General features: G+C 42.3%; 1 protein-coding gene across 1 annotated transcript; it reads right to left on the bottom strand.

Moving 5' to 3' along the window:
• Positions 1-97: 97 nt before the first annotated feature.
• On the bottom strand, positions 98-27,843 carry RMC1 (regulator of MON1-CCZ1). The gene is made up of 20 exons (XM_056521725.1): positions 27,580-27,843; positions 24,784-24,860; positions 23,278-23,362; positions 20,046-20,102; positions 18,179-18,265; positions 16,300-16,440; positions 14,152-14,252; positions 13,200-13,289; positions 11,660-11,765; positions 11,469-11,580; positions 10,762-10,804; positions 9,438-9,493; positions 8,625-8,753; positions 8,152-8,258; positions 7,473-7,592; positions 7,221-7,298; positions 4,336-4,440; positions 3,249-3,317; positions 2,686-2,911; positions 98-250 (listed from the first exon to the last, which is right to left on the bottom strand). Exons 1-20 carry the CDS (start codon positions 27,679-27,681, stop codon positions 171-173), a joined length of 1,971 nt encoding a protein of 656 aa, XP_056377700.1. The 5' UTR covers positions 27,682-27,843; the 3' UTR covers positions 98-170.

Here is a 27,843-nt window from a genome sequence, read left to right as displayed (position 1 = left end):
AATCAGATAGTATATTTTACTAAATGAGTTGCTAAATCATTAACTATTTTACATAAGAAAATAACATGCAAGATGAAGGAAAAAAAAGAGACTACCATTTTATACCAGAGGGCGCATGGACTTTTATTAATAGTGTAATAAATATATTTTCTACAGCTTTTCTATGTAGGCTAGGAAGCGGCGCTCTTCAGCAGAGACTGTTCACCAAAGAGTTGTTTGAATAAAACCACGTGTTCTTCACAGTGTTCTCCTGGAGGGAAAACAAAGAGGTGAAATGAGCGGCGCTGCCTGACATGTGCATTGCCTGTCAGTGTTCATTGAAACTCTCGAGCGGATGGACACTGACCACATGGAACTTCCAGTTTTAGTTTTAAGGGAAACTAAACTGTCCTTGTGTATATATATTTTTTTTTTCTAAATTAAAATGTCAAATGAATGGTTTGTTAGTTTTTTGTTAAATCTGGAGTAAATTGCTGTAGTACATTACTTTACACCAGTGGTTCTCAATCTTGGGTAAAAGTACACCAAGGGGTACTTAGCAGTTCTCCAGGGGGTACTGGAAAAAAAAATTCTGTAATGGCAGACACTTCTTACTGGTCTGGGCCACTTTGAAAGAAATGGTAGGCTGACTTCACTGCACCAAGGAGCGGAGGAAGAGGACAGCAAAGGGGAAGTGCAGGCACTGGGCTGCTGTGGGCAGTAACTACCATCAGTTTTGTTGCTCCACTGCCTCTGCAGACTGGGGACCTACTGCTATGAGCCATAGCAATAGGTCCCCAGACCAGTAAAGCACCAAAGAAGGACAGTATGGTGGTCTACAACTACATATGGGGGCTATTTGGGGGCACAGAGGGGACTTACCAACTTTATAGGGACACAAAGTGAATAATATGTGTACTGTGTAACAATAAACATGGGGAGTTTGTAAATAGGTGGGTATTGTACTGCAGAAAGAAGCCTACAATGTTTGTTTTGCTGGTTCTGTGGAGAAGTCTTGTATGTGAGAAATCTCAATGGCGGTCTAGGCCAGATAGTGAAGAAAAGTAAACAACTCCGGTTAGAGAAGACGTCACTTGTAAAACGGGGGACTGGGGAGACGGAGAGGAACAGGGGGCCTGTTATTGAGGAAAGTAAAGCATATAAAAATATAATCATTACAAAATGTCTAATATGGGGGTACAATTTATTGGGAATGGGTTGTCAAGGGGTACTCAGTCAAAAATGTCCTGTCCTCATATCATCCTCACATCGCGTCCACAGGTCTGGCTGAGCTGTGATGAAGATTTGTTAGCCGGAAATAGAAGGGGGCATGGCTTGCCAGACTGATGCACACAAGGGTAGAAAATAAAAGGGGTATGGCTTGCAAGCCGGACTGACACACTCACCAGGAGATGAAGAACTGAGCTCATGGAGTAAAGTAACAGTAGCCCCATACACTTGCATGGGACTTGAAAAAAAAAAAATCATCCTTCACGTAAGGGGGCAGGTTAGGGTTAATTTAACTATTCTATTTTGACATAAGTAAAATGTGACAGTTATCGAAATATCTACAGCCGTTTGGAAGTTATGCAGCAACATATTTCTCAGACTTGCAGAGGGGTGGGAAAGGTTTAATTTTACCTATGCTATGTTTGTAGTTGACATATTAGTAACATGTCCAAGTTTTCATGGAAATATCTTTAGCCATTTGGACGTGATGCTGGAACATACACGCATTGGGGGCGATTTATCAATCGGACCCCTTGTCTGTGTTTTCTCCCATAGCAACCAATCACAGCTCAACTTTCATATCTTAACAAGCTCCTGTAAAGTGTATGTGTGTGTGTGTGTGTATAAATATTTTAACCATTTCTATAGCTCCCAATGAACATTGTCTAGAGTAAGCTCTAGCTAGTTGCAGGATCCAAGATTTTCATCTTTTAGAGTTCACATTCTACAGCAGTGTTTCCCAACCAGGGTGCCTCCAGATGCTGCAAAATTACAACTCCCAGCATGCCCGGACAGCCTTTGGCTGTCCGGGCATGCTGGGAGTTGTAATTTTGCAGCATCTGGAGGCACCCTGGTTGGGAAACACTGCTGTAGAATGTGAACTCTAAAAGATGAAAATCTTGGATCCTGTACAAAATCTTTGTACAGGGCTGGTTAGTAATTAATACACAAAATAAACAGGTTATTCTAATTATTGTTAATGGTTATATTTAAGGCAATTGACACTAAGATATATAATCTATGCAATATAGGGCAGACATTTTTCTGACACCTTTTTTCTGCATTCATGGGTGCAGATTATGCCCATTCAGTTGGGATAAATAGTGACTAGTGCTTACAAAAAAAAGTCGCTTATTCCTGTGTGCATGAATTCCGTGCACAAAGAACAAGTGCAGAGAAAAAGCTGACCAGTTGCCCATAGCAACCAGATTACTACTTCTATTTTTTTTAAAGGCCTTTTCCTCTTCACATGTTATGATAAATCCACCCACCAATGGGCCAAAATGAACATGAAGTGTGAACCGGGCCTATGGTTGGGTTAATAAAAACATTAACGTATTATGGGATCAGTCAGCACAGATTGGTGACCTATCGGAATATAACAAATGTAGACTTTTACCTCATATCTGACAGATATGTTCTTAATATAAAATAACCCTCTATGGGTAATGCTAATGGATCAATACAACAACTAACCTGGTGTGAAATTAGAGTTCCCACGTAGACGCAGGTTTCTTTGCTCAAAGAAGCGGAAGACGGTATAAAAAAGCATGTCATCGCTGGTCTGCTTAGCTGCGTCTAAGAATTTCCGGGCGGAGGCACTGTCATGTCCTCCAATGCTGCGGACAAATCTCAGAGCTGCCAGAACTTGGTGCTTTGAGAGCAAAACCTCAACAATCTCATCGTTGGCTGTGGAAAGTCTCTGTAAAAACAAAGCTTAATTTAGAATATTTAGCACCTTTTGGAAGCCCCATAGAGAATAGAGCACCAGCCGCACTTGCGTGGTGTGCACTATTTATTAGGCGATAAAGGTTTCTTCCATTCCTCAGGTTCTGCCGGCGCTCCACTATCTTCACTGGAGATTTTCTCTGCGGACATTCCCCCGTGTGAACATGGCCTTAGAGGTCGGACCCTCACTGATCATCTTTTATATAGGGGATGGGAATACCCCATACTCTGAGACAATCTAATTTGATGCAAATATTTGACCGTTCTGAGCCAGGGATGTAATGTAAAGATTCTAGCAGAGTTTCTTTTACCTTTAACATGTCAAGGGAAAGCTGATGTGCAGGAGGATAGACACTTTCTAAAGAAAGCAGGAGACAGGCCTGTAAAGATAAAAAAACATCGCACGTTACCCGAGACAAATAAGATTTTTTTTTTTTTTGTACTCACCGTAAAATCTCTCTCGTAGCCTACGTTGGGGGACTCTATAGTTCAGCTAAAATAGTCAGAATGTGCCATGTTATGGAGTAAAAGTGAATGGCTCCAGCTGCTGTGACATGAAAAGTTCCCCACCATTTGGCATGCATGATAAATCTATGCAAGTGGAAGACATTTTCATTCAGGCAGTAAAAACTTCTCATGTGAGTTAGGCTAGGTTCACTGCCGCTGTCGTCCACCCCATTCAGAGTCTGTTCACCTCTTTTTTTTCGTTGAGCAGAAGGGACCCAGAAATGGGTCAGAACCCAACGGAAACTGCTGGATCCCGTTGGACTCCATTCACTTGAATGGTGTTCGTCAAGGATCTGGTACATGCACTATTTTTTTCTCCGCTAAACTCCTGTTTGATGGAACTAAAGGAACTCCCAATAGTGAGTTCAACGGCAATGTGAACAAGACCTTAGAACAAGCATAGGTAACCTTCGGCACTGCAGATGTTTTGGACTACATCTCCCATGATGCTCTTACAGCCAAAATACTGCCAAAGTATCATGCGAGATGTAGTCCAAAACATTTGCAGTGCCGAAGGTTACCTATGCCTGCCTTAGAAGAAGGATCTACTCTATATACACACACACACTTGTATACATTGTTTCTGGTATTGTCATTACACAACCAGACACAGCCCATAACCAAGAAAGATGGCGTTTTCTAATCCCAGGCAACTTCTTAGAAAGTAATAACCATTGCTAATGTACAGACTTTGTTGTATGACTTTTTTTTTTTTGTGGAAAAATTATTGGTTTTCACAGAAGCTGAATTAAAAAAAAAAAAAAAAAAAAAAAAAAAAAAAAAAAGCACATGACACTGGTTGTCTTAGAAGAAGGAAAAATCTAAGTTGAACAAGGCAAAGCTCTAATAATGTGACATCTGCAGTTCCCAATTATGGCTAGCAGTACATACCAGAGGCTTGGAGTCGCTGAGCACATGATACTGCAGGAACTGGTGAAGCATGTAGAAGAGGTTGTGCTGCACCAGCGTTTTGATCACCAGTTCATAGAGATAGTGCTAGAAAAAAAGAAAAAGGGCTAAGCATCATTTGGTATATGAAAGCAGACATTTCACTAGTGCCGTTTTTCCCTACCAGAGAGCCTGCAGCTGTTGTAAAATTACAACTCCCAGCATGGGGACATGAGTTACATGGATGACATTACCTACTGCTGCAGTGTTTTCTAACCAGGGCACCACCAGCTGTTGCAAAACTACCCCAGCATGCCTGGACAGCCTTTGGTGCCCTGGTTAGAAAACACTGCAGCAGTAGGTAATGTCATCCATGTAACTCATGTCCCCATGGTAACCACTAAACCCGATATTGCCATATATCTGGTGCCCTAGGATGACGGTTCACCCCTCCCTGAACCAAACACTTTTTTGGTCAAATGGCCCTGTAGGGGAGCATGAAATACAGCCTTGTCCACTTGATGGTTTTTGCCCAAGGACTCTGCTGTGTCAGCAAGTGCTTTGATTCTTTGGTCCTTGTAGTCATGGGAGGTCCCAGAGGAAATGTTTCTTTCATATACAGAATTCATTATAACTAATGCATTATAGTGCAAGCTCTGCCAGTTGGTATTGGAAACAGAAGGGTTATGACCGATCGCCAACTCCTGAACACCAGTAATTTTAGTATGAGATCATGTTCCCTATATCAGGTACATCCTAGGAAGGCAGATCACAAGAGCAAACTCTATGCAGACACTGAAGTGAGGATACGGAGAAAATGCGAGCTCTGAAGTTTGCAGGGTTGTGACTTCAGCTCTAGACTGGAATACATAATGCAACTCAAGATCAGTATAAAAGACTAAGGTTTTGTTTTTATGGCATTTAAAAGGAGAAAGTATTATGTAAAATCTCCTGTTTAGGGCAGCGGGTCACGCCGCCTCCCCCCATCCCCCTCCATATATCTCTGGGAGAGCTGTTCAGGAATCTTCAGCTCTCCCATAGTGTTATATAGAGGGGGCGTGGCGGCCCCTGCTTGGGGAGGGGGGCGTGATGCACTGCTATGAAGAAGAGCTGGGGCTCTAAACAGGAGATTGCGGAGAACCCCACGATCTAAAACGTATCCCCTATCCTGTGCATAGGGGATAAGTATTTTTTTTTTTTTTTTTTTTTACATGATACTTCTTTAATCTATGGGTTTGGCACCAATTCCATGGACTTGCATAGTACTTACGCAAAATCTATAGAATAAATGCCTATAGTCTCTAACTTGGCCAGTGGCGTAAAAGTAGGGAAATATCCTGCCTCTCAATCCTTTACTGGATGGACAGTTTAAGCTGCTTTTTAGGCTGGGTTCACACCTGTATTGTATTTTCTGTTCTGAGCAGAAGCAGAACAATAAAAATAAAAAGCTGCAGAGGATCCATTACATCCCCATTGACTTTATTAAGGGCCTTCACAGGGTCTATTCTTTTTATTTAACAAAATAGAGCAGCGTACTTTACTAATTTGTCCACTATTTTTGAAGAAATCTGTGATGGACTCACCAAACCGCCTCAATACAGGTGTGAACCCAGCCTTATGTGGAATACAGTGGTCCCTCAGGTTACAATATTAATTGGTTACAGGATGACCATTGTATGCTGAGACCATAACTCTATGGACACCTGATAACTGGGTCTGAAACCCCAAAACGTCATTAAAACAATGGCAAACATTAAGATTAAAGAGTACCTGTCACCAAACAAAACTTTTAATATAATGTTTGTTTCTTAATTATAAGACACTTTGCTATTTATTTGCTGTTAAAATTCTCAACCTTTATATGTTTTAAATGTGATTGAAATAACAGCCACTAGGTGGCTCTGTTCTGTTCCCTGCACAAGTCAAACAGTTAGTTTGGTCTCCTCCCAGCCTGGCAGGAGACCAAATTAAGGAAGTGCGTGTGGGGCATGGTGAGGCACAGGTCTCGTAGGCTTCAGCGATGTTGCGTCTGCTGGGGAACGCCCACTTTCCCATGCTGGGAGCTCACACAATCAGAGCAAGGGGAAAGGTATAATAAAGAGCTTTTTAAAGCTCTGGAAATAGTTTAAAGGGCAGGAGGGGTGTTAGATTATATTCCCTAACTACTCCTGAGTTAGTTTAACAAATATTGTTTGACGGGTACTCTTTAAAGAAAGATAGGTGGATAACTAATTCAAGCAAGTCCTTACATATAAAAGTAAGAAAGATCTGCTGGAAGCTGTAAATCACTGTCTATGTAGAGGACAGGAGCTGCTTCAGGGTCCTGTACAGTACACGCAATGTCCTAAAAAAGGAAAATGGAGCCGCCCTCACCTGATGTCCAAAGGAGGAGCTAACCCTGGCACATATGAGTAATGAGTTGTACAGAATATGTAATACCTCCCTGTACTGTAGGGGGCGCTACCCGACACCAGTCAGTGCATGCACTTCAGTAATACAGGTGTTTTACCAGTAAAATGCCCATTATGATTGGACAGTTCTTCCAGCCATTGACAGGTTTCACAGATCTGGACTGTCTGTACATTGTATGTTGAGTCTGGTTTCAAGTTACAATGGTTAAGAAAAAAAACATTGTATGCTGAAAATATTGTAAACAGAGGCCATTGTAACTATAAATGAAAACTATCACTATTTTTGTTTATGTACCCCATTCAGATACATGTCAATTCTTTTAGGACATTGCTTATGTCTATAGCAGTGTTTCCCAAACAGGGTTTGGGAAACACTGCCGAAGGCTGTCCGGGCATGCTGGGAGTTGTAGTTTTGCAACAGCTGGAGGCACCCTGGTTGGGAAACACTAGTCCATAGTATAAGAAGTGTGTACACACCTGTACAGGTATCTGGAACTGGTTCAGAGAACGGATGTACTCCATGAGAACAGCTACGATGAACTTGTGTGGAGCCTCCTGATCAGAAGAGAAAACCATCAGTCCCGACATCTCTATAAATCTTATAACATTATATGTATATGAAACATATGTATACTGTATTATTTTCATGCGCATGAAGTCCTGGGAACGGTCACAAATGTTTTATTCCACAAGGCACCTAAATCTGACAGTATTTGTATATTTACTCACTTTCCGGTCTGTGAAGACAGATAACACTTGGGTGTACATATCGGACTGATCTATGACCGCTTGTCCTCGCACAGGTCTTTTCACAAGGGCGTTACTTCTCCCCTGACTGCTCTCCACAGCCTGCAGCACAGAAATCAGTTAAAGGGGTACTCCGGTGGAAAACTTTTTTTTTTTTTTTTTTTTAAATCAACTGGTGCAAGTAAGTTAAACAGATTTGTAAATGACTTCTATTAAAAAATCTTTATCCTTCCAGTACTTATTAGCAGCTGTGTGCTATAGAGGAAATTCTTTTCTTTTTGAATTTCTTCTTTGTCTTGTCCACAGTGCTCTCTGCCGACACCTCTGTCCATATCAGGAACAGTCCAGAGCGACATAGGTTTGCTATGAGCATTTTCTCCTGCTCTGAACAGTTCCTGACATGGACAGAGGTGTCAGCAGAGAGCACTGTGAACAAGACAAAAAAAAGAAATTTCCTCTGTAGCATACAGCTGCTAATAAGTACTGGTAGGATAAAGATTTTTTAATAGAAGTAATTTACAAATCTGTTTAACTTTCTGGCACCAGTTGATTTAAAAAAAAATAAAATAAAATAAAAAGTTTTCCTATAGAGTACTCCTTTACTAACATTATAACGGGGGTAAATGTAACAAAAAAAGAAATGTCATCAAGTTTTCCTAACCAATGTGTAGCTGTGCTCGGCCTCCAGATATTTCTTGTATTCACAGTTGAGTTTATCGAAGACTGTAGCAATGACAGGCAGGGGCGCTCTATCCTTTTCCGATAACACTGAAGAACAAAATCCATTAGCAGAAAGTAGAGATGAGCGAACTTACAGTAAATTGGCTGGTAGCGAACCTCGCCGCTCGGCTGTTGATTACTTTAGTCTGCATAAATTAGTTCAGCTTTCCAAGGGCTCTAGTTGCCTGGAAAAAGTCTGGGATGACAGTCGTAGGTCTCCTAGCTCTGTATCCACTTTTTCCAGGCAACTGGAGCCCTTGGAAAGCTGAACTAATTTATGCAGACTAAAGTAATCAACAGCCGAGCTGCGAGGTTCGCTACCAGCCAATTTACTGTAAGTTCGCCCAACTCTAGGAGAAAGCACAACCATGCGGGGAATACGTCTTGTCACAATGAATAGAAGCCAGTACTTACTCTGTGAGCAAACTGATAAAATAACAGATTTACAGTCTTTACGTTGAAGAAGGAAATCCATCAATCGACCTTTGTCTGTGAGCAAGTAAACAATGGGCTGAAGCTTGATGCGCAAATACCAGAGGTATCCTGTGTAGATAAGAGAAGGAAAAAGTCATGGACGAAACGAAAACAAATTATTATTATTTTAATGGTTTTAAAGGGGTACTCCTAAAACGAATGCTTGGAGTGGGCGGCGGAGGTCGTGACCTCATGGCCACGCCCCTCGTGACGTCACACCACACACCCCTTAATGCAAGTCTATGGGAGGGGGCCTAGTGGCATAGACTTGCATTGAGTGGGTGTGGTGTGATATCACAAGGGGCGTGGCTGTGATGTCACGACCCCCGCATTCAGCATTCTAAACGAACGACGAGTGCTGCACTGAGATCGCGGGGGTCCCAGCTGCGGGACGCCACCAATCAGACAGGTTATCCCCTAGCCTTTGGATAGGGGATGATGTCTAGGGGCAGAGTACCCCTTTAAGTCCTGCTATTGACTTTAATTGCAGGATTTAAAGGGCTGATTACCGCTGCAGGCAATGAGCTGCGCCCCCCTGTCTCTCGATACCAGTCCGCACGAAGTGGGATAACAACGGAAAAAAGGGGAAAGGGTCTTAAAAATTTCTGAATGCATTGTATATGACATGTTTATCTAGGTTACATTTTTTTTCTATGTTTTTGAGCTCTCACACCAATGGGGGATCACAAGATCATTTCCTTCTGGTCATTGACAGGCTGCCCATTAACATCTATGCAACACATCAAATCTTACCTTCACTAGCGCTTATGATGATGTCTGGCTGAAAGACAATCCAGGAAGAGGAATATGTTTCAGTAGTTAAGAAAACGTTAAACAGCTTGTCCAGATCAATCTATGAAATGCAAAGTCTGTAACAGGGACCTAGCACCTACCATGCACTGTGCATCGTCTTTTGTGGCTAAGAGGCCTTTGGGCCCTTAAGACACCAGGACCCAGGTGGTATTGCTATCTCTGCATCCCATATAATAGGGTTTCCCAATCTTTTTGAGCTCAGGGCACCCATAGGGAAAAAATATTTCGCAAGGCACCCCTACCGAATAATATTCAACATATAAATAAAAATGGCTAAAAAGAAGCAATGCACAATAGCTTTATAATATTTTTAATGACAACCTTTATATCTGTTGGCTATGTATATTACCTTGCTGCTATATGCAAGGACTCACAGATGACGTCTTCTCTGATCAGAGTCGTTCACTTTTCCTATTTTTTTTTTTTCCCCCATCTGGCCCAGGGCATCATGACTATTTTCTCCTGCCACAACTCTTCACCTCAGAGCCTGCAACACAAACATATTAGGCTCTGCACTCAAATGCATCCATCCCTCCCTCCTAAAAGGCGCCATCATCCTCCAATGACCCCCCCCCCCCCCCCCCAATGCCTCCATCCTCCCCCTGCAAATGGCTACAGCCCCCCACCCTCAAATGCAAAATGCTTCCATCCTCCTCCGACCTCCTCCCTCAAGCCTCCATCCTCCCACAGCAATTGGCTTCCGCCACCCCACAAATGCCTCCATTCTCCCCTGCCTCTCCCATTAAGTACCTGTGAGCAGTGGGCTCACAGAGGGTCCAGCAGGCCAGAGGGTCCTCTCTGGCTGGGAAGCATGCAACGTCATAGGCGGCACTTGCTGCACTGACACAGACGCTTCCCGTCTAGAATCCATTCTTGCAGAAGCATCCAGCCTGTGACACTTACGCTTCCCACATGGAGGGAAATTCTAAGTTTTTTCAGGCAGTGCTGCCATCTTGTCCACCGGAGCATGGCGGCCTTCCTGGCTGCTTTATAGCTTTATCCCTTGCAGTAGCCACAGTTGGATAGTCATTTGGATTTTATATATTTACTAATTATAGTCAACCCCAAAAATTCGCTTATGCCATGTTTACACACTGCAAAAAACATCAATTTATTGCTATACAGACATTTTTTCTGCCATGAAAGGCTGAAAAAATATTCCAAATTTACGGCATGAGAACATAAAAATATGAATAATACAGTTTGTGTGTGCACAGAAAACATCATTCGCTCCTCTAATACCACATAGGTGTAAAGGATACAGAGTTTACACTGTATAGGGAGCTGTCCAGCCACAGCAGAGGGACCTGAAGGAAGACAATGTGTTAGTGTTCGTATTTAGGTGTTAAAGGGGTACTCCTCTTTAACAAACTGTTCCGTACGCTGGAGCCGGGAGCTCCTTAAATCATAGCCCTGCCCCTCATAATGTCACACCCCACCCCCTCAATGCAAGTCTATGGGAGGGGGCGTGACAGCATAATCTCTCCTGTGTGATGTAGTGGCTATGATGTCACGAGCTTCCGACGCCGGCTCCAGCGCTTGGAACAGTTTGTTCCAAACGTTGAGCAGCGGAGTACCCCTTTAAATGTGTCTGTAAAGCAGAACATCTTCTTAATGGGTATGGAGAGTCACAGATCTATGCTAGGCAGATGGGTTACTGAGTGAGTTCAGTGCACACATCCTAGTAGTTAGAAATGAACCTGTGCACGGAACTTGTTGGCCGCCATATGATTGCCTATGCAACTCATTCTCCCACCGTGGACCTATGTTTCTGCCCGAATAAACTGAAGAACAGGCAGAAGATCAGCTTTACAGGTACTGTACACTCCAACAGAACAATGGTCATTCCACTACACCTCCTACAGTCATCAATGTTTCCACAGTTTGGGAATTTCTCCCCCAAGGCAAATGTCAAGGTGAAGTCCGTAAACTCCTTATATTTTTCTCAGCCCTGGTTGCAGACATTTGTACCTGCTATGGGTATCTGGTAAGGGTGTATGGAGCGAGCAGGAAGGACTGGCTGATGTAAGGTCACCGTGCCATCAAACTCCCCCCGCAAGCGGATGTCAAAGATTACAGAGGTCTGAAAGATGCACAAAGAAGACAAACTGTTACCTCCATACCAACTCCACAGCTATGTCTGTCACCTAAATGCAACTTACCTCTGTATCCTGGTGATGGACAACAACCAGATTATCAACCACATTTAGAGCAAATTTTCCTGTTCTGTTAAGCTTCAGGATATGCATCTTTTTACATGGACCTTCACTAAGAAAGACACAAACAGAAACATGAGCTTTTCATAATAAAAAGGGAGCTTGTGCAAAAAAAAATGTGCGCAATTTTGCCATTCTGTGCTGGCGCAGGGAATGATAAATTCCCCTTAGACTTCATCTGTGCAGTTGCCTTTGGAGAATCCCTTCCCAAGGAACAAACTTGTTTTGTATTCATGGCTTTGCGTCCCAGTTATATGTGAGAACAGGGCTAGATCACATGAACAATGTATGGCAAGTGATGACAGGACTGCTACTGGAAAAAAATAATATTACTTAAAGAGACACTGTCATTATGAAAAACGTTTTATATTTTCTAGTAATACTGATAAAGATTACTTTTTAAATATACATTTATTTAAAAAAAATTAAATGTTACTAAAAAATGAAAATAGCCAGACAGGTACTTTATGCAGACAAACAACTCTATTTTGCAGCATACTGGATACCGGCAGTAAAGTGTGTTGGTATCCAGTATAGGAGAACACCATTTCACCACTGCAGCCTTCAGCTGTTCCTAAACTACAACTCCCATGATGGGAGTTGTAGTTTTGAAACAGCTGGGAGTAAAACTCTGTTTTAGAGCTGCGTATTCTCAAGCTTTGTGCCTCCAGCTCTTGCAAAACTACAGACAAAGGATGTGTGGGCATGCTGGGAGTGGTAGTTTTGCAACTGCTAAGGGCAACACTGCTCTAACACAATGCTTTAGAAACACTGCTGATCCAGCTGTTACAATGCAAAACTACAACTCTCAGCATGTTTGAACAGCCAAAGCTTTCTGACTCCTGAATGACAAAGAAGCTGATCAGACATTCAGGAGTCTGTGAAAGCTGAATGACACACATAGTGACAGCTATGCTGATTAGAATCCAGCTAGAACAGATAGAAAATGTATGCATAAAAACTACTGTACAGTGACCTGCAGTCTGCCAGGCTGCTCCCGAGACTCAGAGCAGATGAGTCATCACAGTGAGGGAGAGAGATGGACACGCCCCCTCCAGAAGGCAAGAACACAAAGCAAGTGAGCAACATATAAATGCTATTTGTTAGGGATATATACGTTCTAGACACATAAAAATGTATGTACATGATCAGGATTAGGTACTGAGTAACATATCACTTTTTTTTTTTTTTTTGCACTACAACAGGAACGCTTTAAGTTATTACTGTTTTTTTGATTCAATAAAAGAACTTCACAATCCTCTGTAGATGGTAAATCCCCAGAAGAAGCTTTGTGCAGATATTCAGCTGACAGACTTCAGCTCTGAAGGCAGCCGAACTAAGAATGCAGCTCTAGGCTATAATTCAGAATCAATACAAGATAAGTAATGCCTAGTTGCTTCATTGTTTACATACAGTGAACACAATGTAATTGACAAACACAAAAACAGAGAACAGAAGCAGGGCTGATATACATCATGGTCATTACCGAGGCAAGTGGTAGAGGACGACCTCAGCTCCTGGGCTGCTGGAGGCTTTTGCATGATGTCTTAAGAACAAGACATAGAGCTGTCCGTATCTGAAAATAGGGAAGAAATTTATAAAAACAGCATCAAATGATCAGGCGCTGTATGTAAAGCAAACAATATAAGCACTAGACCTGCCATATGACCAAAGCTACATCAATGTAGAAGCTGAAGGTCATCTCTCTTATCCACCATTTAACTGTGCTGAAGTGAATAAAGAAGGGCGATTATAGTGGAAGGGCCAGGTCTTTGTGGCTCTATTCAAATAGAGGGGCACAGAACCCGTTTTGTTGTGTTTGGTGGGGATCCTAGCAGTCGGGAGTTTATTATGGGAAAACAACTGTAGAAAAGATGTTAACAGTAAATAACATGCTATTTAAAGGGGTACTCTGCCCCTAGACATCTTATCCCCTATCCAAAGAATAGGGGATAAGATGTCTGATCGCGGGGGTCCCGCTGCTGGGAACCCCCGCGATCACCCCTGCAGCACCCAGTGTCATCTGCTGCACGGAGCGAACTTCGCTCCGTGCAACAGATGACACTGGGTGCTGCAGGGGAGATCGCGGGGGTTCCCAGCAGCGGGACCCCCGCAATCAGACATCAGGGGATAAGATGTCTAGGGGCTATAAGGACAGAATACTACACAGATAGTTCACAGTACGACTATATTTAACATGTCCAGCACTAGTACACAGACCACAGTCATTGGAATGACTGGATGAGGGTGGTGCTGCAATGCCAATTGTGATGGTATGGGGGTAAGTTCACACACTAAATGCATAGCCTAACTCTATCAAGAGAACTTGCTATGTGAATTTTATGGATGGCAAAACAATGAAAAATGTAAAGCAATGTCAGACACAGTGACCTCTGTTGTTTTCTTCTTTTCACACTTGTCATTCACTTAACACTCACATAGACGCCATCGCGATATCTCTTTCAGAGATCTTGGCTATCTTGGCTGTAGATGCCGGCAGCTCTATTTCAAACTTTGCCATTTTTGCCATTGTCCCGCTCTGTGAAATACAAAACAGAAAACATATCTTAATAGGTATTACATTAATTATACTGAGCACAAAATGTTTACAATGTCAATGTTTCCAGCATCTCGACTTATAGCGTCTCGAAAAGATATGTAACTTTCTAAGATACTATCATGGTTTTTAAATTACATGCCTACCCTGGTCATGTGACGCTCACTGGTGCCTGACTTGTACTCCGGTGGAAAACTTTTTTTTTTTTTTTAAATGAACTGATGCCCGAAAGTTAAACAGATTTGTAAATGACTTCTATTAAAAATCTTTACCCTTCCAGTACTTTTTAGCAGCTGTATGCTACAGAGGAAATTCTTTTCTTTTCTTAATTTCTTTTTTGTCTTGTCCACAGTGCTCTCTGCTGACACCTCTGTCCGTGTCAGGAACTGTCCAGAGCAGCTTAGGTTTGCTATGGGGATTTTCTCCTGCTCTGGAGTTCCTGATAAGGGCATCAGGTGTCAGCAGAGAGCACTGAGGACAAGACAAAAAAGAAATTCAAAAAGAAAAGAATTTCCTCTGTAGCATAGAGCTGCTAAAAAGTACAGGAAGGATTAAGATTTTTTAATAGAAGTAATTTACAAATCTGTTTAAACTTTCTGGCACCAGCTGATTTAAAAAAATAAAATAAAAAAATTTCACTGGAGTACCGCCCTCCGCCCACTCCCTTTCTATAATGTGGGGCCATACCACCCTGTACGTGGAAAAATAAAAAAGTTATAGTGGTCAGAAGATGACAATTTCAAACGTATACATTTTCCTGCATGTAGTTATGATTTTTTTCAGAAGTGCGACAAAATCAAACCTATATAGGTAGGGTATCAATTTAATGGTATGGACCTACAGAATAAAGATAAGGTGTAATTTTTACCGAAAAATGCACTGCGTAGAAACGGAAGCCCCCGAAACTTACAAAATGGTGTTTTTTCTTCAATTTTGTTGCACAATTATTATTTTTTTTATTTATTTCATTGTAGATTTTTGGGTAAAAATGACTGATATCATTACAAAGTAGAATTGGTGGCGCAAAAAATAAGCCATCATATGGATTTTTAGGTGCAAAATTGAAAGGGTTATGATTTTTAGAAGGAAAGGAGGCAGAAACGAAAGTGCAAAAATGGAAAAACCCTCCGTCCTTAAAGGGTTATTCCAGGCAAAACCTTTTTTTATATATCAACTGGCTCCGGAAAGTTAAACAGATTTGTAAATTACTTCTATTAAAAAATCTTAATCCTTCCAATAGTTATTAGCTTCTGAAGTTTTCTGTCTAACTGCTCAATGATGATGTCACGTCCCGGGAGCTGTGCATGATGGGAAGATCAGAAAGCAATTAGACAGAAAACAACAACTCAACTTCAGAAGCTAATAACTATTGGAAGGATTAAGATTTTTTAATAGTAGTAATTTACAAATCTGTTTAACTTTCCGGAGCCAGTTGAGATATAAAAAAAAGTTTTGGCCTGGAATGCCCCTTTAAGGGGTTAAGGCCAATTCACACTAAGGAAATTCAGCAAGGAATGCCCATTGACACACAGCACTTTCCTAGTGGATTCCTAGTGGAAAATTTTCTATTTTCTGCCGGAATCCAATTCCTTGTTGGAAGTTTCGCAATGGATCTGTGAACTAAGCAGCAGAATTTCTTGGAAATCAATGTGAGGCTGCTGCAAGCAGATTCCGTGCAGAATTTCCATGCAGAATCTCTGCAGTGTGAACGGGTCCTTACACATTGGTGATAACTGTAGTGTAACAAGCCGGGCACCTGTTCATCCAGCACATGACCGGGACTGGTGTTCATCCTCTGGAGTACTGACTCCTGAGCTACTACAGGTCACATGCTGAACCAGTGTGCCTCCAGCTGTTGCAAAACTACAAATCCCAGCATGCCCGGACAGCCTTCGGCTGTCCGGGCATGCTGGGAGCTGTAGTTTTGCAACAACTGGAGGCACCCTGGTTGGAAAACACTGCTCTGAACACCACAACAGGAATTTGTTATAGACAAGGAAACAAATATGAGAACAGGATCTGGACTCACTCTGAAATGTAATGGCTGCAGCACATTGCAGAGGTTGGCAGTAGACAGCAGGATCACACAGCTCTCTGGACAATACATGTACCAGTTCACGTTAATGCTCTGACTCTTCAACAGCTTTAAGGACCGCTTCTCAGCCAATACCTGAAATCAATACAATTCAATAGTGGGGACACATAAATGGCTGTGCCAACAACAATATCAAATGAAGAAAAGGTGCAGATGCTCCAGCTCCCAAATAGAAATAATATTTAAAAGTCCAAAATGTAATTAATCCATATTAAAAATAGGGAACAACAAAAATCCACGTGAGGTTAAAAAGAAAAGCTGAAACGCCGACGCGTTTCGAGCCGTGCGGTTCTTAGTCATGGCACAGTATCCAGTGTGCCAACAACAATTACACAATAATCGAGCTGTCCATTGAAGTGGTGATCTGTCCCAGGATGGACACCTACAACACATAATGGAGTTAGGCTCCTTCCTAGAGTCTGTTTGACGGTAATAATAGTGCTGAATACTGCACTGTTGTTAACAGGATTTGTGATGATGATCCAAATAATGGCAGTGTAAACAGAGCTTTACTTATATCTGAATTAAACAATAAAAGGGGTACTCCGGTGGAAAACTTTCTTTTTATTTATTTATTTATTTTTTAAATCAACTGGTGCCAGAAAGTTAAACAGATTTGTAAATGAATTCTATTAAAAAATCTTAATCCTTCCAGTACTTATTAGCTGCTGAATACTACAGAGGAAATCCTTTTCTTTTTGGAACACAGAGCTCTCTGCTGACATCACGAGCACAGTGCTCTCTGCTGACATCTCTGTCCATTTTAAGAACTGTCCAGAGTAGGAGAAAATCCCCATATGCTGCTCTGGACAGTTCCTAAAATGGACAGAGATGTCAGCAGAGAGCACTGTGCTCGTGATGTCAGCAGAGAGCACTGTGTTCCAAAAAGAAAATCATTTCCTCTGTAGTATTCAGCATATAAGTACTGGAAGGATTAAGATTTATTAATAGAAGTAATTTACAAATCTGTTTAACTTTCTGGCACCAGTTGATTTAAAAAATAAATAAATAAATAAATATGTTTTCCACCGGAGTACCCCTTTAAAAGAAATAGGAAGCTTCTGAAAAATAAATGTCATGGGAATGTCTGTAGGAGTGGCATGAAAGAAGCCAATGTACGACGTGATTTATCATCATGATGTCTACATACCTGTCCTCACAAATCAAAACACTAAAAAATGATTTTTATTAACTTCAAAATTACTCAGAATTATGCAGCATCTATCCATGTGTAATACGACTAAGCAGAATTTGTGTTTACGGAATCATTTTTTTTATATTTCTTTTGAGAAAGTGTTTCAAGCGACACTCCATCCCCCAAGGGGCATTAGTACAGTAAGCTAAACAGCCGTCCCGCTGCCCCTCTTAATGCACGGCTCCGATCCCCCACCAATTACCTGGCTCCGGCGCTAAATTGTGACCAGCTGCTGTACACATAGTTTTGTGTGTGAAGCAGAAGTCACTTATTAATGTAACTCAATGAGACGCTCAGAGCTACATAAAGTGACTTACGTGTTAAACCGCAAACCCACGCGTGAAACGGCTGTTGACAATACAGCATGCCAAGAATAGAGCAGAGAGATTAGCGGGAAACGGAGCCACAGTAGGAGCACAGCGGCTGTTTCGCTTGACCCTGCTACTGCCCCTTGTACAATAAACTTTAGGGCTGGAGTTTCGCTTTAAGAAAAATAATTAAAGTAATCTAGAGAATCTAATCTGGGTTATAGGATAAAAGGATTATTAAAACATTACCCAACCAGCCATACAGCAGTAAAACGTGACATCTGCGGCTTCGCAATAATAACAGCCGTACCTGATAGAACTCAATGCCTTGGTCCGTTATGAACACAATCTCTGTGGCGCTGGTCCAGCAGAATCCCAGAATCCTTGCATTTTTTGTCTAGAGAAAAAAAAGTAAATATGATATTTAGAGCTTGTTAAGCATTATCTGTGTAACCCTCTCACTGCCACCTACAGTCCTTTGGTGAACCGGCTGTGGCAGGAACGTGAGATACAGTAATACCATAATAAAGCAGAATTAGAGGAAAACAACTAGAGATGAGCGAAGTTACAGTATTTTGATTCGTCACGAACTTCTTGGCTCGGCAGTTGCTGACTTTATTCTGCATAAATTAGTTCAGCTTTCAGGTGCTCCGGTGGGCTGGGAAAGGTGGATACAGTCCTAAAAGACTCTCTCCTAGGACTTTATCCACCTTTTCCAGCCCACAGGAAAACCTGAAAGCTGAACTAATTTATGCAGGAAAAGTCATCAACTGCCGAGCCGAGAAGTTTGTGACGAATCGAATTACTGTAATTTCGCTCATCTCTAAAAACAACATGGATATAGGCTGCTACTTCTAGGAGGCACTGACACCAAGTCAAATAAAGGGAGTGACAATTCCTGAGCAGTATATACCCACCCACTGCAGTAGAAGTCAACCATATGAGTGTGAATCAGGCAAAAGAAGAAACATAAGGGTGGGTGTTGTGTCCCCAAATTAAGACCAAGAGAAAGAGATTTTATAGTGAGTACAGAAAATTCTCATTTCTTAAAGGGGCACTCCAGTGGAAAACCATTTATTTTCAAATCAACTGGTGCCAAAAAAGTTATACAGATTTGTATATTACTTCTATAAAAAAAAAATCTTAATCCTTCCAGTACTTATCAGCTGCTGTATGCTCCACAGGAAATTGTATAGTTCTTTTCAGTCTGACCATAGTGCTCTCTGCTGACACCTCTGTCCATGTCAAGAACTGTCCAGAGCAGGAGTAAATCCCCATAGCAAACCTCTCCTGATCTGGAAAGTTCCTTACACGGACAGAGGTGTCAGCAGAGAGCACTGTTTTCAAACAAAAAAGAACTAAACAACGTCCTCTGTAGTATACAGAAGCTGATAAGTACTGGAAGGATTAAGATTTTTAAACAGAAGTAATTTACAAATCTGTTTAACTTTCTGGCACCAGTTGATTTGAAAAAAAAAAATTTGTTTTCCCCCGGAGTACTCCTTGAATCGTTTAATTCGGGGGACACAGGAGACCATTCGATGTCCAAAAGCAATCCCTGGAGTGGGGCAAGAAAATTGCCAAAACAAAAAAGGATGAATGAGGCACTACTGCCAATAAAACTTCCTAACAAGACCTGAGTAACGAAGCAAAATAAAAAGGTGACAGCCAGAAAAAAAAGAAGGCGGGAACAAACTGCTGAGTTTCGGTCTCCTAATGACAGCAGCCTGTACCCATGGTCTCCTGTGTCCCACAATGAAACGTCAGAGAAATCACTTTTATTTTCAGCCAAGTGTTAAAGAAGCAGTGTTGAGCTGCTCGAGTGGCACAGCTCCTCGACCAGCGTTTCCCAACCAGGGTGCCTCCAGCTGTTGCAAAACTACAACTCCCAGCATGCCCGGACAGCCTTCGGCTGTCCGGGCATGCTGAGAGTTGTAGTTTTGCAACAGCTGGAGGGACCCTGGTTGGGAGACACTGTCCTAGACCCTTCTTGGTTGATGTAAAGAGCCCTGGAAAAAGGGAATGGCTATGCTGTGTGACAGCCACCATCAGCTCCAGGACTGGGACAGTTTGCTTTTGTACCCTAACATCTATCCACAACAGTGTCTGCAGCTCTTAGTAGCAAATACAGCTGACAGATTCCTTTTAAATTCTCAAGAAAGCAATGTCCGGCTTACCTTACATTCCTGAGAATATTCCAATTGAGAATAATCTTGGATTAAATTAATAAAATCCTGTGAATGAAAATATAAGAAAACCAAATGATTATTTAGATTTAAAAAGATAAAATTACCGTAATCTTTCAAAACCACTGATCGAAAATAGAAAAACAGATGATGGATTTTATACTAGTGTTCTTAGCGTTTAAAAGGGGTTCTCCAGCATAAGGTGATTTTAGTACGTACCTGGCAGACAGTAATGGACATGCCTAGGAAGGATCTGCACGTGTCTTGGGGATAAATGGCTGTGTTGTGAGATTACCATAATACTGTGGCTAGCTTTTTGTGAACTGGTATTTCCTGTTTGACTTTTCTTTTTTTGACTACAAATCCCACAATTCCATTTTGCTCCCCCTCACACATCAGCCACCCCACCCATTGAAACATAAATGAGCAGCATCCATTCAAATCAGTGTGGTTTTCAATCAGGGTGCCTACAGCTGTTATATTAGTTGCAGATTGATCTCTCTCCCACCAAGCGATCCCTCCACCCATTGAAGCAGACAGGCTCCCTGTCATCAGCTGACTAGTGAGTCAGGTCTCGGCCACATTGCAAGCTGGGAGACAGCAGTCATTTTGTATGCTGGTAAAAATAAATATTGGAGTGAAAATCACATAAGAATTGTGAGAAAACCGTCACACACAGGTACAGACACCATATTATGAACTACACTAGGCAGTTGATCAGGCATGTCGAAATCCACTAACATCTGCCATTGGGGGGGTGGAGACAGCACAGACTCGTATACAATCAGTAGTTGGCCAATTGCACTAAAATCAGTGAATTCAGCCAACATTTATCTAAAATGTATGAGCACCATTAGGGCGTTAAATGGGCACTGCCAGAATAAAAAATAAAAATAAAAACTTTTGATATGTTGTACATCTTGGCAAAACATTAAAGGGGTACTCCCGTGGATTTTTTTTATTTTTATTAACTGGTGCCAGAAAGTTAAACAGATTTGTAAATTACTTCTATTAAAATGTTTTAATCTTTCCAGTACTTATTAGCTGCTGAATACTACAGAGGAAATGGTTTTCTTTTTGGAACACAGAGCTCTCTGCTGACATCATGACCACAGTGCTCTCTGCTGACACCTCTGTCCATTTTTAGGAACTGTCCAGAGCAGCATATATTTGCTATGGGGATTTTCTCCTACTCCTAATAGTTCTTCAAATGGACAGAGATGTCAGCAGAGAGCACTTTGCTCGTGATGTCAGCAGAGAGCTCTGTGTTCCAAAAAGAAAATAATTTCCTCTAATTTCTAATAAACCATTTCCAGCTAATAAGTAATGGAAGGATTAAGATGTTTTAATAGAAGTAATTTACAAATCTGTTTAACTTTCTGGCACCAGTTGATTTAAAAAAAATAAATAAAAAATAAAAAAGTTTTCCACGGGAGTACCCCTTTAACCTTTCTAATATACTTCATAAGAAAATGTTCCTCATTTTTATAGAGAGTGTGGCTAATAAAAAAACACACAGCTATAAGCACTGGCTGGGACAAAGTCCAGGAGCTGAAGGCAGGACTAGCACTCCTCTGTGCTCACTCTTGTCCTGTCTATAAGACCAAAGCATTATAACAGACAGGGCAGCCTGCAGTGATCGGATGGAGAGATTCAAGTATAGTTCATTTTATTGTTCATCTATCCCTTTAGAAATCCCAAATAGATTTCAAAGATTAATAATCCGTGAATCCTTTTGGACTCACAAGCTCGGTACATTGACCCCATAAGGTTATAATGAATCTATAGAAAACCCTCGCTAAATTATATTTTTTTGATCTATGGAAAATGTTTGTTCATTTTAGGTAATCCTTTTTCTGTATTTTTTCGTTATAGTATTTTTGGTCCGTTCACATTAATGCAGATTTGTCCGATAACAAAACATCATCTATTCAGCTGATTACTTGCTGTTTATTAAACAGTTTTTCTGGCCGTTCACATTAATGTGGATTTGCCCGATAAAGTATTTATTTAATCGATTGTGTGTTATCATTCAAACATATTATATATATATATATATATATATATATATATATTTGTTTTTCTCTTTTGTGATAAGAATGTGTGTGTGTGTATATATATATATATATATATATATATATATATATATATATATAGCCACAGGAGAATATATATATATATATATATATATATACATACATATATACATACACACACACTTTTTGGTACACAGAACATTACTTTTAAATGCATCTTTCTGTGGGCTCCATTATTGTATTGTGAATATTGTAAAGGGTTAATCCCTACGGGTATATACCCTGTGCGATTGCCCTACTTGATATGCCTGATGAAGCTGCGCATGCGCAGCGAAACGCGTTGCATCTCTGTTCAATAAACCCACCTGGTTATTTTACCTATCGCTCTCCTGTCAGTGTTCGTCCATGGCCGGAAATATTCCTGCATCTTCAGTCACTTCATGGTCTCCTCATTCTCAGGAATGCTGCGGACGACTTGGTTATTACCTTCACACGCTGTCCATTGTTGTGTGTTAGTTCACACACCGATTCTGGTAAGCGGCTGTGGATGGTTCCCTTCCCCTCTTTACCTGACCGAGAGGTTCTACACATGGAGCGCCTTCTACCTTTCTTTCTCTAGTTGTCATTGTATGAGCTCATACTTTATACTATACCCACTAATGTTCAGTCCCTGAGAATAGATATTCTGTCCATGGTAGATGAGAACTCTATACCTGTCCCTCATCGTGTGGGGATTGTGCGTCAGTAATAGAGATGAGCGAACTTACAGTAAATTCGATTCGTCACAAACTTCTCGGCTCGGCAGTTGAGGTCTTATCCTGCATAAATTAGTTCAGCCTTCAGGTGCTCCGGTGGGCTGGAAAAGGTGGATACAGTCCTAGTAAAGAGTCTCCTAGGACTGTATCCACCTTTTCCAGCCCACCGGAGCCCCTGAAAGCTGAACTAATTTATGCAGGAAAAGTCATCAACTGCCGAGCCGAGAAGTTCGTGACGAATCGAATCTACTGTAAGTTCGCTCATCTCTAGTCAGTAACATCAGAGTAATCAAATGACTGCAGGATACAGGTACAATGTCCATACGGTGCTCCTTCTATCCAGCTCCCTGTATAGAGTTATAGACTGGAACACACTATTAGGAGAATGTTCCAATATAACTAGGACTGATAGGGTACAGGCCACATACTCACCACAGTCTTATTGGTCCTTTGTACAGCCAAAATTTTGTTTCCCAGGGAAAATTTTATGCACTTCACCTCTCCCTTGTCTACCATCCTAGAGAAAACAATAAGTAATATTACAACAACTCAAAAGTAAGTTGTATAGAAAACTGTACACTAGGGCTGGGCGGTATGACCAAATGTGTGTATCACGGTAATTTGTAAACTTTTGGCGGTTCCACGGTATATAACGGTATTTCCCAATACCCCCCCAATATTAATTATCAGCCCACATCCCCATCAGGGTAAATACTCGCATATCACCCGCAAGTGCTGCCCTCCTCGTCCTGTTTGTTGTGGCCGCCGGCACTGACATTCTATACTGTGCGGTATCCCTATGCCCGGACTGCAGAAGGTAAACAAAATAAACTTTAACGCACCTACGTCGGCCTTACGCTGGGGACGGGAACATCGAAGAGCTGTCAGCCTATCACCGGCCGCAGCGATGTTCCGCCTTGGCCGGTGATAGGCTGAGCCCACTGTCATGTAAGAAGCCGGCTCCTTACATGACAGTGAGCTCAGCCTATCACTGGCCGAGGCGGAACATCGCTGCGGCCGGTGATAGGCTGATGGCTGTCCAACGTTCCCGTCCCCAGGAAACAAGTGAGGCCGGTACCGGACCAACGGGAGGTGAGTCAAAGTTAAATTTTGTTTATTTTTTGCAGCCTGGGCATAGGGATACCGCACAGTATAGAGCAGTGGTCTCCAGCCTGTGGACCTCCAGATGTTGCAAAACTACAACTCCCAGCATGCCCGGACAGCCAAAGGCTGTCCAGGCATGCTGGGAGTTGTAGTTTTGCAACATCTGGAGGTCCGCAGGTTGGAGACCACTGATATAGAGTGTCAGCACCGGCGGCCTCAACAAACAGGACGAGGAGGGCAGGGCATGCAGGTGACATGTGAGTAGTACCCTGATGGGGACAGCGCTGGGCTGATAATTAATTGGGGGGCAGAACAGCGCTCACAGGTCACATAGGATTAATTCCCCAATGTGGGGACAGCACAGCGCTGATCTGATTCATTCATTTCCAAGGGGGAGGGGCCAAACCGGTATTGCGGTATGGGTTAAAATTCATTTCGTGCAGCACAAAAATTTCGGTATGAACCGGTATACTGCCCAGCCCTACTGTACACTAAGGCGCAATTCACACTATGTTTTTGGCGAGGTATACTGTACAATTGGAGTGCATTCACTGTTTATACGCACAGTGTCATACATTATGTAGCGGCCATGTCTGATCACTACAATACTCCTGGCCTATAACAAGTATAATATATAAATAGACAGACAGATTGCCAGATGCCCAATATATTTCTTTATTTTCTCCTCAAATCATGAGAAGTTTTAAATGGAGAAAATATCTCTGGAATACCCCTTTAACACCCCCATCTGGTAACTTTTCATCATTTGTACCGTAAATAAAGTAACACTAACAAGAAACCAGAAAATAAATTCTAGCACTGGGACAATGTTACCTGAAAGAGATGGGAATTCTGTCTTCCGGCCCCTTTACCACAACGCCGGTGGCTCCACCAGATCGTACAGCAAACACCTTCAAGAGAACAGTCGTCCTTGTTATATGGAACAGATTTTATGTCCGCAAAACCAAATGTCACATAGCAAAAGAAAGAGGTAAGTATAAAGAGGTCTCACAGAACATCTAGGAACAAAGTCATGTTAAAGGGGTACTCCGGTGAAAACATTTTTTCTATTAAATCAACTGGTGGCAGAAAGTTAAACATATTTGTAAATTACTTCTATTAAAAAATCTGAATCCTTCCTGTACTTATTAGCTGCTGAATACTACAGAGGAAATTATTTTCTTTTTGGAATACTCTCTGATGACATCAAGACCACAGTTCTCTCTGCTGACGTTATTATAATAATAATAATGTTCATTTATTGTTGTCCTTAGGGGGATTTGAACCCAAGTCCAGAGCACTGCAAGGCAGCAGTGCTAACCACCGAACCACCTTGCTGCCCTTAGCATAAATCTGCTATGCATGGTTGCTCAAATGGACAGAGATGTCAGCAGAGAGCACTGTGCTCGTGATGTCATCAGTGTTCCAAAAAGAAAGGAATTTCCTCTGTAGCATTCAGCAGCTAATAAGTACTGGAAGGATTAAGATTTTTTAATAGAAGTAATTTACAAATATGTTTAACTTTCTGCCACCAGTTGATTTAAAAGAAAAAAGGTTTTCACCGGAGTACCCCTTTAAAGCCTATGACATGTCAGAAGTTATGTGAATATTTACGTACACTTTTAACTGTTGATGTGCTGCACAAACATGTCAAAAGTTAAAGAGGTGAAATACAACTTATCCCCTATGCATAGGATAGGGGAAAAGTGTCTGATCGCAGCCAGGGGTTCCACTCAGGAAATCGTGTGGGGTCCCAGCGGTCGGACCCCCCATGATCAGACACTTATCCCCTATGCTGTGGATAGAGAATAAGTTGTATTTCACTGGACCCCCCCTATAAGATTGGTCAGGGTCTCAGTGCTGATACCTTCTCCAATCTTTAGTTATATCGGGTAAAGTACGTGGCAGTGTGCGTCACTCACCTCAGCGCTCATTGCATGAGACAGCTGAATAGACTAGAACAGAGCCCATTTCCCGAAAATCAGATGGACTGGGCACAGAGTCGAGAGTGAAGCTTGCTGCCATGTGCTTCACCTAGCTATATCTAAAGATCAGAGGACGTCTTAGCACCAAGACCCCGACCAATCTAAAGCTATGACAAGTTTTGAAAAGTCTGATTAAAGGAAATCTGCAGCAAAAAAACATATCCCCTATCCACAGGATAGGGCATAAGTGTCTGAGTGCTGGGACTTGATAACCCCCCCCCGCGGTCTCCTGCATGGGGCCTGCAGCTCTCCCACGCAGGAGGCGTGTCAGCCACAGTATGACGTTGCGGCCGTTACGCCCCCTCCATGTATCTCTATGGGAGGGGCGGGGAGGCAGCGTTCATGCCTCCCCGCCTCTCCCATAGAGCTGTATGAAGGGGGGCTACGCGCATTAGCCAGCGCACAGCGCAGCAGTGCCGGGGCCCCGTTCGGGAGATTGCTGGGGGTCCCTGCGGTCGGACCCCCCCCCCCCCCTGCAATCAGACACATCCCCTATCCTGTGGATAGGGGATGCGTTTTTTTTTCACTGCAGATGTCCTTTAAAGTGTACCCGTCAGATCCAACAAAAATGTATTTTTTTTAAATATATATTGCCTAATCCTGACCATGTGCATTTAACATTTATGTGTCTATCACCTTTATTTATTTATTTTATTACACTTTTAATTCAGCTCACTAGTCTCAATTCCTCTCAAAGGGAGGGGGCGTGGCCTCACTGTGCAGGTCTCCGCCCCCTCCCTCAGTATGCTGTCTGCTCACATCTCCCCTAGCATTAGCAAAACTACAACTCCCAGCTTGTCCTCACTGACAGTAGCGGGACACAAGATGACAGTGGGAGGATTTTTCCTCCAGCTTTGAGCCCTGCACTCACAGCTGTCAATCAAGGAAGTGTGTCCATGACATAGGTGATGATGCATGGACACAGCAGGACTAGTATGAGTCCAAGCAGGCCGGGCGGCTTTTTCAGTATGAAATACTGAACATTTTCTAATGAAAGCAATTGCCAAACCTATTGGTTATACATGCTTTACAACATATCAAAGGTTGTTGTATCTGACAGCGCCCATTTGACTTACAGTAACGTTTTAATATGTGCCCGTCAGACCGTCACTTGCCAAAACTTTTGACATGTCCTAGAGACACGACAACATTTTGGATCATTCGGAGACTAAGAACGAGTCAGGAGAAAAGGGGGCACTGAGCGCTCCTATCCCTGCTCTCTGTACATGTGACAGACACAAACCCATAGACTCGCAATATAAGTTGGTCTCTGTCACATGAAGGAGCTTAGATCTGAACACACAGACCCCGACCTATCAAAACTTTTTTTGACAGGTCTCTAGGAAATGTCAAAAGTGTTTCCTTAGGCTGTGTTCACACTAGAATCATATGGAAATGTTATTGGATATTTAGGCCTCAATTCATGGTCCAACTGCAGGTCTGATGACCCAACGATCAGTTCTGATCATCAGACTCACAGTCACAAGACTTGCAGCCATTATACCAGTGGTCTACAAACTGTGGGCCTCCAGCTGTGGCAAAACTACAACTCCCAGCATGCCCGGACAGCCAACGGCTGTCCGGGCATGCTGGGAGTTGTAGTTTTGCCACAGCTGGAGGCACCCTGGTTGGGAAACACAGTCACCTGTTTATTGGCCTCATCGAAGAAGACGCTGTTCACACTGGTGGCTTTTTCAAACAGGACCGGCCTGTCACTGAGCTCCAGGTAGAAGTCGTCGCTGTCCATTGCCGGGTGACAGCGGGTGCCGTGACCACTGCCTGCAACTACCGAGGGAGAGGCGCAGACCCCAGCACTAGTGTCAGACCCCGCCCCCTCACTATAGGAACCCGCGTCACATGACCGGCCTCTTCCGCGACCGACTCTTCAGTGTCACATGACCGCCCGGAC

This window comes from Hyla sarda, chromosome 5, assembly GCF_029499605.1.
Source record: "Hyla sarda isolate aHylSar1 chromosome 5, aHylSar1.hap1, whole genome shotgun sequence".
Taxonomy (NCBI): domain Eukaryota; kingdom Metazoa; phylum Chordata; class Amphibia; order Anura; family Hylidae; genus Hyla; species Hyla sarda.
This window is presented reverse-complemented; position numbering and strand designations above follow the sequence as displayed.